Genomic DNA, 14,322 nt, shown 5'->3' on the forward strand with positions numbered 1-14,322 from the left:
AATTCATGCTTTTTACAAGTCATGTAAGTCCCAGTTTAACAAAGAGCTACATAGTATAATTGTCAAACAAAAGTATGTTTATGCATTTTTGTTAATGACAAAATTAATCTTTTTTTGACAAAATTAATCTTAAAACAACTTTTCCAATGTAATATTTCATATATAAGCTTTTGTTGTTTTACTTTAATCTTCTAGACATCTCATTACACACTTAATGTTCCATTGTGTTTTTTAAGGAACCAGTTTGTTAGGATTAAAATTTTGGAGCTACTGGAGGAAATAATTCTCATCTCAATACTGATGTTCAATATTAGAAACAAAACAAACTGTTAATCATGAAATAAATTTTCCCCCCTCGAAAAAATATAATTTGTCAAACTCCATGTAAATTATTGCAGAAAAAGTAATAGCAATACATTTGTCAAAAAGAAACTTAACTTGAAAAGATTAAAATCTCTTTAAACATCTGCCTTTGAAATAAGTAAGAGCCAAAGCCAGGACTAGCACCATCTGCGTTGTTGACGGGATAACCCCACGCTTATAAGAGCTGCTAAAAATGACACAATAAGCATGTATTCGATCTGACCGCTGTGTGTTTATTCTTAGTCTTCTGCACCCAAGGGCATGCTAGTCTCTAAGTGACAACATTTGTGTTTCCTAAGCATTAGCCTCTTATGATACAAGCTATTTTTTCTGCACCCCAGGACCTCAGTGAAAACATGATTCTGAAGCTTTTATTATTTTTGCTGAACTAACAAAACAGAAACCCATGTGGAGTAGCCTGAACATTGCAGGATTCAAGTCAAGCCTCTTACTTGCTTGCAAGGCCTTTGTCAGTCTCTATTACTTGGCTGCTTCGTGGCTTCAGAAATGAAGCTTGCTCAGCATAGCACTGCTTTGCCCTCCCCTCACGGTCTTCTGATTTGGAGTTGCCCACTTGCTACCCTTACATGAGAGGCCAGGCTCTAGGGCAAGTGGGAAGTTCATTGTTAATATACTGGGATTTGGGGATAGTACTAGTAGGAAAAAGACACTTTGGCCAATGAGGATCAGAAGAGTTATCTGCCTAATTTAAGTTTGCCAAGATACAAATAAGTTAGAAAAGTAATGCCTTGGATCAAAAGAAGAGATCAAGAAAGAGAACAGAGGCAAGACCCAAGAACTCCATCTTTTCTAGTAGTCTTATTCTTTGTGCTTAAATCAAGTTAATTTTAGGGGACCCTATCTCAAAATTCAGAAGTTATATTTCAACCAATCTCATCTACCTATCCATCTATACTTAAATTATCAGAGTGCTGCAGTAGCATGGCTGTTAAGTACAAGGAAATTAAAATAATCTTACTGTCATTCTCTGTTTAAGGCAAGAAGAAACCATGTATCGTTAAAATATTTAAAATAGATCCATACCTGAATAAAGCTCAACAGCGATCTGAGTTTATTTGAAAGGCAGAGAGAGGGGGTGTTCCTTTCATTCCCCCAAATGACTGCCACCACCTGAAACTCTATCCAAGTCTCCCTTGTTGGGCAGAGATCTAAGTATTTGTCCTCAGCCTTGTCAGTTAACTTTGAGTTTGGGCAATAAATTAGGTCATAGGAAAAAACCTCAAGCCCAAGAACAATGAAAGACAAATATGCCCAATACCAGGTTCTTATGAGGGCTAACTGATGGTCACTCCATTTATGTATTATGACTGCTAAACACATCTTTTAAGTCAAGTCATGCTAACCCTAAGGTTCTTTAAGAAACATTTTTTCAAGCCATGCTCCTAACTTGCAAAGTAACTGTCAGCAACCTCATGGTTGAGATGGTCTCATTAGTATCTATTGCAATAAAGTGAAATGACAGTTTTTTTGTATCATGGCCAACATCACTGAATTCACCAGATGTGAAAATTATTAGTTGTGTAACGGTGGGAATATTTGGAGGTTTATCTTGTTTTATTTTACAGGTAGCATTATACCAGGAAGAATAGGAATGATATTTAAAATCATGCACAGATGATTTTCTTTTTCTATTTTTCTGTCTTTGACACTTTAACACCTGATCCTGGGTGGAAAGGTGAATGTATTCAAATCTAATTGATATGGAAACAAAACTTCCAACAAAAGTCAAATAAGCAATCTTAAATATTTTTAAAAAAACAAAAAGAAAGAAACATTTTTTTCTTTAAATCAACTCCTGCAGGAGTTGCAAGGTAAGCTTGGGAATACACAAGACAACACTATTTTAGTTGTATCTCCCAGTTCTGAATCAAGTTGCTAAGCTCATTCTGTGAGACTGCATACATTTCCGGGGATTCATACCCCATGCACTCACAGTGCTGGATTCAGTCACTTGTGAGATGTAAGAAGTTTTCAGTACGTAAGAGGAGAGTGATGGGACTTATGTTTTCTTGAATTCACTCAAGATAGGACAGATCCATGTGTTTCAGTTAATCAGTCACTTTTCCAAAACTGATTAGATTTTACTTTTTGTGGCATCCGGAAAGCTGACTTCTATGACTTCAGAACCGCAGCTTTAAGTAGTTACGCATCTCAGTTATATAAAGCAGCTCCACATGCTGTGCATGGTCCTTCTTTTCATATACTTTGTAGTCTTGCTCATGCCTACTCAGTTTCAGTTGCCATTGAAAACACATGAACCTCAGACAAAAATGCAACTCTAGGTAATGCTGTTAGACGTGCATAGCACCTGACCCTCTGGGATACAAATCCCTCACAGTAACCACCAATCAATGATAAACTCTTCACAGGGAATATGATTTTATGCCATATTTAAGATACAAAAGTCACCTCTTTAAAAATTAAAATTAGAATGGAGGGAAACTTTTTTCTTACACTTTCATCTATCACACATACATATCCAATTTGCTTTCTTTTGACTAAGAAAACTATTTGTTGAGTATACACTATGTGCTGTGAGTTGTACAGCATGCAAAATATAGTAAAATAAATGAGCTATTTCCCCCTGCTCTTAGAGTTAGCAGTCCGGGATGGAGCACATCATCCCTCAAGATAATGGATACTGGACACTGTAGAGTGAGTGCCCCCAGAGATTCAGCTGCTTTAAGCAAACATGATCACTGGGTCACACATCCAGTTATGTGCCTCTTGTTATTTTACTGTTGACTGAGCTTAGTGACAATGTGCACAGGAATAGCTTAAACACTTAAGCTTGTTTTGCTTACCCATTCCCATTCAGCCACTTAACAATTCCTCTCCTTCTGCCTCTTCACCAAGGAGTGAGGAGGAATTATGAGGTCCATACCACAAGTTTCACCAACCCATCGATCCTGCCAGCTTCTGTCATCTGACTCATTAGCAATGGGTAGAAAGGGAGAAAGATCTTAGAAGCCTTTGATCCAGGATGGACCTCTTTCTATCTCTGTGTCCCAGCAGTCTGGATAATGATCTAAGCTGGGCTGTGTGAGGTAGGAAGTGCCTCACTCCCCTGGATGATGCACTGATACTTACCAAGTCTAGCAGCAGTCCTTATTATCAGCAGCCATTTGGCTCTCTTCCAACCAGTGAATTACTACAAAAACAGAGACTCCGCCTTATCTCATAGCAAAACTGCATTTTGTATTTGAGGACCCAGCCACATTGCTAAAGGCCATCAATACAATGACAGCCATCTAAATAAGCAATCTCATTACCCCTAGCTTCAACTGATATTGGTAGGGCCACTGAGGATATCCTGTCTTGCAACTCTTGTGGGTACTAAACTGCAGATGATCAAAACCAATGGAAAATTTCCGTGCCTTAATGTTGCATCACCTTCTCTCATGGCAGAGTTTTAGAGTGGACATATTGATCACAGGTTTTTCCTATCAAAGAGTGAAAATGTTGTATTACATTTACCACCTTTATTTAGCACCAAGACCAGAACAAACATAGAACAGTGTGGGACCTGAATCGATGGCCTGTGGAAAATTTAGTCAACAATCATTGCAATAGATCAGAGAAGGCTCTCCTGTGTAATTGGTTTTGTGCCTAATTCCAACCACGTCCTTTTTAGGAGTATCTGGTCTTTAAAGATGAATGGGAAATATGGGAAACTTTGTCATGAAATGGCTGCTAACATCTGTTACATGACAGTGTTATCTAAGCAAAAGTCTAACACGTAGCACGCCTCGTATCCCTTTGGAGTTTGGGGTTGAGTCAAAGGAAAGACTAACTTGGAAAACATGACAGCTTGTGGAATATGCAACACCAATGAGAAGCAATAGCATACTGCAGTAGTTTCATCTAAGACCGCTGAGATGAGAGTATGTGTGATGAAAATGCAAAATTATGTATTTCCAGTGACTTAGTCCCATTTTCATCTTTCTTTTTCCATACTCCTTCCAGTGGAACAATCGAGTGATTTAATAATCTGCACAATGATTTTGCCTGAGACACACTTGTTTTAGATGCCTTTGGAATGTTTCTGGGCCAGGTGGTAGCGAGAATTCTGAGAGAAGAACATTACTTTTACATTATTTGGGTTTTCATGAATCTGGTTTGTCCCAATCCTACTGAGCCCTGGAGCAAGGTGACTAGATTTTGGAGCCATAGAGGTCTCAGCTACAAAATAGGGTGGTTTCATATCCACATGGCATGATCCGAGTAACTCATCACCTAGTTTAGAACCATTGGTTAAGATTTCAAGCATGCCTGTGTTTAAAGTTCTGCGCTGAGATTTTGTGTGTTGAAAGGGTTATAAGATAGCAGCCACCAGGACTGAAATGTTTAGTTAATATCACCCCGTTTTTTTGTCCCCCAGATTTTCTTAGATGTGAAGGGTGGAGTTGGGGGGGAAAGGCAGCATTGACAGTTTTCTTTTTCTTTTTCTTTTTTTTCAGATTCGGAAGAGTAAAACAGACCTCAGATACAATAAAAGAGGCTGCCCATGCCTCCCATCATTTTAGCTGAGCTGCTTCATTCTCCCTCTTCCACAAAGACCTGTTTCTGGGGAAGGTGTGCAACTTTCAAAAGCAAGCTCTCCCCTGCACCACCCCTGACACTTGGCCTTCTCTCATGGGTCTCCTCCAACGGGATGACTCTGGGAGTTGGTTTAAGATCTGAGAACTACTGGGGATTTTCCCCCAAGCAAACAAGCCAACTTGAGATTTTTGCACAGAGGTACAACATGAAGGGACTTCCTCAAACTCCTTTGCTGGTGACCTGGCTTTCAAGGCACCTGTCTGGCCTGATGAGAATGGACATCCTGGATGCGCCGAGGCCTGGAAAAGTCACAGAAACTGCCATTTTATTACTGTCAATGCCATTACTTTAAGGGTTTTTACACTGGCTACTGTGATGGATACAGCCATACCAGCCATCATCACAGCTAAGATATTTGATTTCTGGTTTTTTCCTGAATCAGGACCATTTATTTTCTTCAATTTCTTTTCAGATGTAAGCATTGTTTTTGTGCTTTTTTTCTCCATTTGTATAATATGTAATTCTGTGTTTTTTTTAAAAGAAATGATCCTACAGAAGTCTTTGATGTTTTTCTGTGCATTCATATTAATGATCCTAACCGTTCAGGCAAGAACTCCATTGTTTTCACTGAGTAGCATCCATAGTCAAGTGGTGACTAAAGTTAGGACCACTGGCTGTTCCTCTTCTGATGGATTAGCTGTGGATTAACTTCATCATTCAAGTGCTAAGGGAACTGGTTCCAGGGAGATATTACAGGCATTTCATATGGAGCAATCATTAAATAAGAATAGTAGGGGCTGTATTGCTATTCTTTCAAAACCTGAAACCAAGTTAAACCAAGTTAAAAGTGATATCCGATGGAGTGTAAGATAAGGTCGACTATGAGTCTACATAGCTTGATCAAAGCGATTTTCAAACTGGATATGGGCCACCAAGGTGTCTGAGTTCTCCCCCAAAGTAAATCACATGATATGTTAGGCTGAAGTGGGATTGATAGTAGGGAGGAATTCAGCAGGAGAACAGGCTTGTGTGAATTCCCCATCACAGATTTAACTTCTAGAATCAAAACAAACTTCTCAATAGTGGTGTTTATGATGAAAGAGTTATGTGGCCTACAAGGCCTTTGGGTGTGCTGGACTGTTCCTCAAAGATGTGAAGAATTTTGTTGTATAAACTGCATAGTAGTATTCTGGTTATTGAGCAGATTTCTTTGGTCATCTTTATACTTTGCCTTGCCTATAATTAATCTGGTTACCAGTTCACATGACATCAGGAGCCTAGCATGTCAAGTAAATAAGTAAAACCATACATAATGTCACTAATGTGAGAAGTAGCAGTTTGATGTGGACACTGATATTAGTCTATGAGGAATTGGAAAATGGGGATAGTCTAAAGAGGGAGCAAACTGCTGGGTTTATGGTTTGTAGAAATTGGGGGAGGGTCCTAGATGCTTATGATTTTATGTAAACCCTCTAAGTTTTTATGTATTGATAACCAAACATACACATTTGGTTTGACCAACATAATGTCTGTGAGCTACCTTCAGTCCATGAAACATCAGTCTGAGGACTTTAGAAGTAGTAGGATTCTGTAAGAAGTCAGTGTAACCAAGTGTGCGTCAATTTCTTACCTTGGAAAAGACCTTTTACCTCATTTCTAATCTGTATTTTTGTACCTGGAGTTTCTTGGCCAAAATTGAGTCTGTTGCTTCCATTTTATAAGCTACCAGCAACTTTAAAGATGTTTAAAAGAAACAGGAATATAGCCATTTTTTTCTAGCACCAATAGATGGAAATAGTTTTCCTTTACTTTCAGTCCTTAATTAGTCAAAAAAGAATGCGAAGAGAATTCCACCCAGTACAGAAAGTCAGCTAAGGTGACTCAGTGAGAAATGAAAGCTCCCAGTTGCCCACTCTTAAGCTTTAAATGCTTAAAATGTGTTGCAAGGGGCATCCAGTAACAAATGCAATAAAGTATATTAAGGTATGAATTCCTAGTGAGGCTGATAAAACTATTAGATTTATCATTGGTCAGTATTACCTGGAAGAACACTTGTAAAGCTCTAGCTAATTTTTCCAGTCTTTATTATTTTGGAATAGGTTTCTTCCATTTGAGTAGCACCAGTAGTGGGTTTTTATACACCCCATATTAAGAATGGACTCAGAAAGTGAGGAACAAGATTTTACACATACAAGATCCCAAAGCGACATCAGCCCTTGAGTTTGAGTCCCCATGTCACTAAGTAGCTCTATTCAGCTTTATCGTTGAAATCCATGTTTTACTTATTATTCACTGCAACTTTTTTTTGGTTCTGAATCCAAATAGTTTATGGTATAAGTCAGGAAATTCATTTCGAGCACATCAAGTTTAAATGGGCTTTTTTCCACTGTCCTTTTCATCCTTGGAACTTGTAAAAGTTATCAAAAAAACAATCCCATTGTAGAGCTTGCATCTTTAAACCATGAAATGATATTTAAACATGTGAAAGCCTAGTCATCTAGTGTGTGTGTTTCCCTTGAGAATGGAAGCCAGCATACTCTCCACCTGGATATGTAATTTTAGTCACTGACAATGAAGTTCAGAGTAGCATATCATGGGATACGAAAGAGCAGTCAGTGAAGAGTCATTTTATAATCCCCATTTGGGGAAATCAAGTCTTTGTATTCTCTCTGATCACTCTTTAGCTAGATGAGGTAGACACAAAGTCCTAAGTGGATTGAATTTGTAATATGCTTCTAATTTTAACTGCTGGGCAGAGACTTCTATGACAGAAGTTACTTCATAACATTCCCTATGCAGTAATTGAGAAATGAAAGTGGAAAAGGCACAAGATTTTTCTTGTGATCAAGGGAAGATTCTGGAATTGGAAGTCTATGCATACTGTTCTATCTCAAAGGAGACTGGGAATTCAGGCCCACATCTCCCTCGCCCCAGCCCCAGCCCAACTGGAACCTTTTTTCTGTACTTAGTGCCACACTCCTGACATGAGTTGCAGAACTGGCCCACAGCCAGTCTTCAGAAAGCACAAGCAGAATTTTCAAAAGGAACATGGCTTCTCCCACGAAGGCAAACAAAACTCCCATTGTATCTGAAAAAGTATTTACCGTCTCCCACTTGGCAAGCACCATCACTTGATAAGGCTTAAAATGCATACATTCAGACCCTCACCACAAAAATAGTTCACTATAGGAGATAGGAAATCGCAGGTAACTTGGCAGACAAGTGTCATAGCGAAGTTAAATTCTCTATCTTAAAGGAAATAACAACCAGTCAGGATTTGTGTGAAAATGTGCTACCAAAAGGGACAATGACATCAGGGTATGTGATGAACCAGTCAATTTACAAGCCATGTTGTAGCTTTTAAAACACAAATTCTGTCGGACCAAATAGGAAATCTGTGTGTGTGCAGTGTACAGAAACACTGCCCAACTCTGCACTCAGGCTGTTATTGTGGCAAATGCCAGCCAAACTGAACATCAAAGGATGTGGTGTTGCCACAATAATGCTATATTGATCATTATTTGTGAATAAATGAAAAATGGAACTTGTAACTCATCAGCAGTGACTCATGCTTAAAGACTTCATTATCACTTAGAAAATGAATTTGACGAACACACACATTTTACCTGTGATTCAGCCCCCAGGAATCAAAGCGCTTATCACCTGCCAAGGCTGCATTTTTAAGGTTTATAGATTGAAGACACTGATTGACATGGAGGAGACCCTGGAAGGGAACCACAGGCATCTCCATCAGCTAGTTTGTCTCACAAGTGAGCTTGGACCAGAGTGGTTGGGAGAATGGGAAGGAGGCGCCTGCGGGTTCTCAATGAATGTTTGTAAACCTGAGTGCTCCTCAGGGAAAGAAGCAAAGAGTTCACGTTACTCAGGAACTGAAGTACAGTTGCAGACCTGGACTGGAAAGATCCAATTAGACATTACATCTTAGTTCTTAAATAATCACCATATTGGCCGCCACACTTGAGATAAGTTTATGTTCACTTTGGCTGCTGTTCTCAAGTAGAAGGGAATTAGCACTGGAAATGATGGGCTTCTTGCCGCAAACTTGGACACAACTTAGGTTGCCAGGGGGAGCAGGCACTTGCTCAGTCTCCCATGGGGAGACCTGGCCCCCTTCAGTGTAAGTACCAATTACATCAGGCCAGAGTCTGCAGCCCCGTCTTCTCAGCTTTGGTCAGCTTCATGCCTGACTCTGGAATCTTATCCAAGCCTTCTTCCTGGTAATTGACTTCTGAATGTGGAAAAGCATTGCTCAGTCCATTGATGGTACTGAGCAACTCATTTGAGCTAAAGTTCATTAAAAATCTAACTAATATGGAATAGTTTAAGGAGATTACCCTCCAGGCTTCTCTGTCTCAGAGTAGGGATTTGTGTACCTGCTTAGAAGGTGAGGATGGCTGTATATATATGTTGACGTAAAAATAGTCACACTGATGTACACCGATTCCTAGTGAACTTACAGCCATAGATGTTGTCTGATAGCCGATTCTAGATAGAACTACACTTTTCATGATATTTTTATACATTTTTATATCCTGTAAGAGTAATATATTTGCTAGTTCATTTGTAGAGCTCAGATTTTTATCTGTTCTTGTAACCACTATATCCACGCTAGTTAACTGAAGCAACCTTTCCCGTTTCATACCTTTGACTTTCCCTAGCTTCTCTTTTCCATTTTTCTATCCTGCATGAGTTCTTTTCTTTTGCCTCTGTCCAGGTAAGCCATTCTGCTTGCAGTATAATGTTAGCACATAGAAACACAAAATAGGGTAAGCAAAGGAGGCCTAATCCGGTGTAATCCACATGGAAAAGTGCTGAGTGCCAAGAACGGGATGTTAGGGTGGAGGCAAGGTAGAGGACTTGGATTGTGAGAAAAAAAGTAAACCTTTGTAGACCAGTGACCCAAGGCAAAATGAATCTGATGCTATTATAGGTCATTGTCTTCCTTTAGTGTGAGCAGGAATGCTATGCCCTTGTGAGTCTATACAGACTGCCTGCTAATAAGGGCATGCTCACTCAGCTCATTTCCTCAGCCTTAGATTGTGCTGGTCAGCTAATGGGAAATGTCTGAATATTTACCAAAATTCAAAAGAGGGAAGCAAGCAAAATCAAAACTCCAAACCATGACTCCAAAGAAGGAAAGTGGGATGTGGATATATTCTGAGAATGTGCTCCCCAAGAGAAGCGTGAACTGAACTTTATTTTATTGCTGTGGTAGAATGTGTTTGCAGGATGTGAAATGTGTGTGTGTGTGTGCTAGGTAAAATGAGGTGCAATTTCTATTTGTACATTGGAGGGGGAGAGAATGACCATTCATTAACAGAAAGCATTGTTTCCTACGATTCTGCTGTGCATTAGAATGACCAATTTAAATGCCACAGCATCAAATCTCCAAACGCAAACAAACCCTAGGGATTCCCTTGGAACAGTGTGTTAAACTGCTCTCAAAAAGTGTTTATTGTAATCTTTACTGCACAAAAGAACCAACATGTCCTTTACTGTATAATTTCTCCCTAACACCTGGTAATGAATAAGCACTTGTATGTTCTTCTGATTACCCAATAAAAACAATGAGTCAATCTTTGTTGGAATTTTAGAAGAGGTTATTTTATTTTATTGTTTGTACATATCCCCCACCATCACCTCCAAGACATCATGTAATGACTAGTTACCAAATACTTCTACACAGAAAAAAAAATACACATGATGGCTGTGACATGTTTAGTATAAACCTTGACTATGAAGAAGGAGCACCTAGGTTGTGAGAAGATCTTTAGAGGCCTAAGAAATCTCAGCATAATGGCATTAGGCTTGCTTCCGTATGTTTAATTTTCTGGAACATAAAATATAGCGTTCTGTCATGTTATTTTTTTTTTTAATTCCAGACTTTCTCCCTCTTGAAAGCACTATGGTAGAGATACAAGCGGTTTAGGGCCTGTGTAGCTCCTTGGATTCCACCCCCCCCCCACACACACACATCTCAGGGTGACAAGAATTACAGATTGTTGGGCCTGGCACAATAACCTAGTAGCTAAAGTCCTCGCCTTGCACATGCTGAGATCCCATATGGGCTCTGGTTCTAATGCCAGCAGCTCCACTTCCCATCCAGCTCCCTGCTTGTGGCCTGGGAAAGCAGTCGAGGACGGCCCAAAGCCTTGGTACCCTGTACCCACGTGGGAGACCCGGAAGAGGTTCCTGGTTCCCGGATTCAGATCAGCACAGCACCGGTCGTTGCGGTCGTTTGGGGAGTGAACCATCAGACAGAAGCTCTCCCTCTGTCTCCCCTCCTCTCTATATATCTGACTTTGTAATAAAAAAATAAATAAATCTTTAAAAAATTTATCCAATGGAAATATTCAGAAATTTTTGACAGATATCCATTGCTATGCTATTAACCAAAAAAGGAAAAGATAAAAGTGTGTATATACATATATATGTATGTATATTCATCTTTCAGCAGTAGAAAGGTAATTACAGTGTGCTTGAACCATGAAACGTTGTATTATTTTGCTATGGGAATTATATTTTTGGTACAAATATGATTATAAGCAAATGTTACATGAATAATCATGATTTGCAAAATGCATTATATAGCCTTAGCTGTAAATACATAGCAAAAGTTTCTAAGGAAATATAATAAATATTGACAGTGATTAGATAAAGTGACTTCAAATCTCCTATCATACTTTCTGTACTTTGCAAATAAGGTATGTGTGTGTTAGGGAAAATCGAGAAAATGTTTCAATAATGGGCAACTATTCACAGCCACTTTAGAAGAACATCACAATCTCCTTTGTCAATGTGGAGTTTCCATGCAAGAACAATAGCCCAAGGTTGGCTGGTGTAGGGGGAGGGACCTGTAATTTTTTTTAAGATTTATTTTTAAATTTTTATTGGAAAGTCAGATATACAGAGAGGAGGAGAGAGAGAGATCTTCCTTCCGATGATTCACTCCCCAAGCGGCCGCAACAGCTGAACATATATTTACTGGATCAAAATTATGAACACTGAGGATTCCTTTTTCACATGTCCGATTCCAAAGTATATTCACATATAAAGGCAGATTAATTGGGGGACTAGCAATGTGGCACAGTGGGTTAATCTGATGCCCAAGATGCCAGCATCCCGTATTGGAGTGTTGACTGCTACACATCTGACTGCTCACTTCTCATTACTGATGACCTGAGAAAGCAACAGAAAATGGCCTACATACTTAACACCGTAGCCATCCACATGGGAGAAACAGTTGAGAGTTCAGACTCCTGTCTTCAACATGTGTGGCCCAGCCCATCAGTATGGCCATTGGGGAGTGAACAAGTTGATGGAAGATGTTTCTCTGTCACTTTCAGATAAGTCAGTGTTTAAAAGACATTGAAATAGCATGTGACATTGCATATCTGAAGGGCTTGTATGGTTTAAGCCATTGTTCTTTAGGTGACCAGACATAATGCAGCCCCATGGAATTCATGGTCTTTGAGTGATGCCACAAGCGAGAGCAGAACTCTCCTTGTCTTCCACAGCCCGCAGCAGAACTTTGCTCTTTTCTTCAAGACTGTCAAGGGGCAAACATACCAAGTTGTTCTGAACATCAAACAATGGTGTGTTGCCCTCTGCTGTAGCCCAAATAGAACACAAAGAATGGGTTGGTTGGCAGGGAAGCTTAGCAACATTGATCATAGGTTTGTGGGAATTAAAGCAAGCAGTTATGAAATGCTAGGAGACTGACCATCCTGTAAGTTTGCAGGAAATTTCCTAATATAGTCTTTCGACCTCTATCTCTGTGCTGTGGAACCTGTGTTATGACAGCTTTACTATCTGGGACTCTTCTCCCAGCAGGCATGGGCTTGGCCACATTCCCCCAACTTTGTGGAAAGGAAATGATTGATTGAAATTAAGCTCCAAGTCCCTAGGGATGGATTGCATTCATTGACCTATAGATGAACTGATTAAGGACATTATTTTTGGAATACCAGAGAACTGTTCATTTATTAAGATACAAGTCACAAGGCATGGGGATAGCATTCCTGTCTCTATTTAGATCATTTACAGTTGGAACAGTCACTTTGAGTCAAGGACAATCTGTGGACCTTCCAGAGCTATCTTCCCAAGATGACATGTTAGCTATTTACACAATCCCTTTCTTCCTTTTGAATAAATTACAGTTCCTTTTGTAAAATACTTTCACATGTGTATTCTTGCTTTGTTCTGAAATGGATATTAGAATTTATGACACCCAATAGTTGTCAGCACTGATGAAGCAGATAAAAATCAAACAACATCATTGAGATCTCAAATTTTAGAAATCACAAAATCAAGGCTTTTAGAAGGTAGAGTGAAACCAGAACTCTTAAGGAGAGCTAGTAGACACAGCAAGCCAGTGCTAGCCTTAGGATATGCAGTCTAAGGCAGCCTTCCCAGTTACAATCATTAAATCACACTTTGGAGCCAAGCCTTCCAGGAACCAAAATAAGTATAGGAAGAAAAAACCACTGTGCTACTCACGTTATCCAGCAGGATAAATCATGCTGGCTAAGAAAGGCAGCTTTCCCCCTGCCACCACAAGAGCTGGAAGTATCTTTGTTGGCTCTTGACACTGCCTGCTCTATTTTATCTTTTGGCTGCAGATCCCATGTACTGGGAAACTTGAGAAAATGCCCATGCCCAGACTGTACCTGGTCCATTAAGTAACATCTGTGGGTGAAGGGCTCTGGGACCAGTGTAGACACCTCGTGATACATCAGGCATGTCCATTGAAAACCACTGAGCATGAACACTGCACACTGTTTAGGGGCAAGCATCCCCAGGGAGATGAGGATGAATTCAAGAGCCAATGGTTTAAGCCATTTGTTCCTGGCCACTGCATGCATGTGATGGGAGAGCATGATTTAGGATCCAAATCTAGACTTGGATCTTCCAACTCAATGTCTCCGATTTCCTCAAGAACAGAGAAAAAGAAATGAGGAATTATCAAGTGAAACTTTGGTGGAGTGGCTTTTACTCCCAGCAGAGGAGCCTTGTGTCAAATGACACATGATTTGGTGATCACCGGGTGGAGAAGTCTCAGCCTCTTAGGCAAAGGACCCCAGGGAACAGAGAGCCATTCGGAAGCAAGCTCAGAACCTCATCATCCCACCAAGGGCCATGTTGCTGCTAGAATTCTGGAGATATCACCATCAGGTTTATTTTAGACATCAATGCTTGCTATCTGGTTGAGATTCATGGCCAGATGGGGTGGGGATGGCTTCACAGTCTCGATTTATTGGCCATAGTGTCTGCAGTACAGAGTCAAGTGGCATTTCTAGGAGGCCTTGCAGGTTGATTTTCTCGCTGACTCAAGATCTCTAGGGGTCCTATGTCATAGATATCTACACTCCCAAG

The 14,322-nt window shown here is 39.9% G+C and overlaps 1 protein-coding gene across 15 annotated transcripts in view; it reads left to right on the forward strand.

Moving 5' to 3' along the window:
* Positions 1–14,322, forward strand: part of PDE1C (phosphodiesterase 1C) — a 433,318-nt gene that overhangs the window by 402,116 nt on the left and 16,880 nt on the right. For 2 of the 15 annotated variants that reach the window (XM_058678110.1, XM_004582387.4), the window contains one exon: positions 4,845–5,938. The exons of the other annotated variants lie outside the window; for them this stretch is intronic. In XM_058678110.1, coding sequence (XP_058534093.1) covers positions 4,845–4,858 — 14 coding nt within the window. In that variant the 3' untranslated portion in view covers positions 4,859–5,938. Of the gene's footprint in view, positions 1–4,844; positions 5,939–14,322 lie in introns of those variants that run through there. 15 annotated transcript variants of the gene reach the window in all.

This window comes from Ochotona princeps, chromosome 20, assembly GCF_030435755.1.
Source record: "Ochotona princeps isolate mOchPri1 chromosome 20, mOchPri1.hap1, whole genome shotgun sequence".
Taxonomy (NCBI): Eukaryota; Metazoa; Chordata; class Mammalia; order Lagomorpha; family Ochotonidae; genus Ochotona; species Ochotona princeps.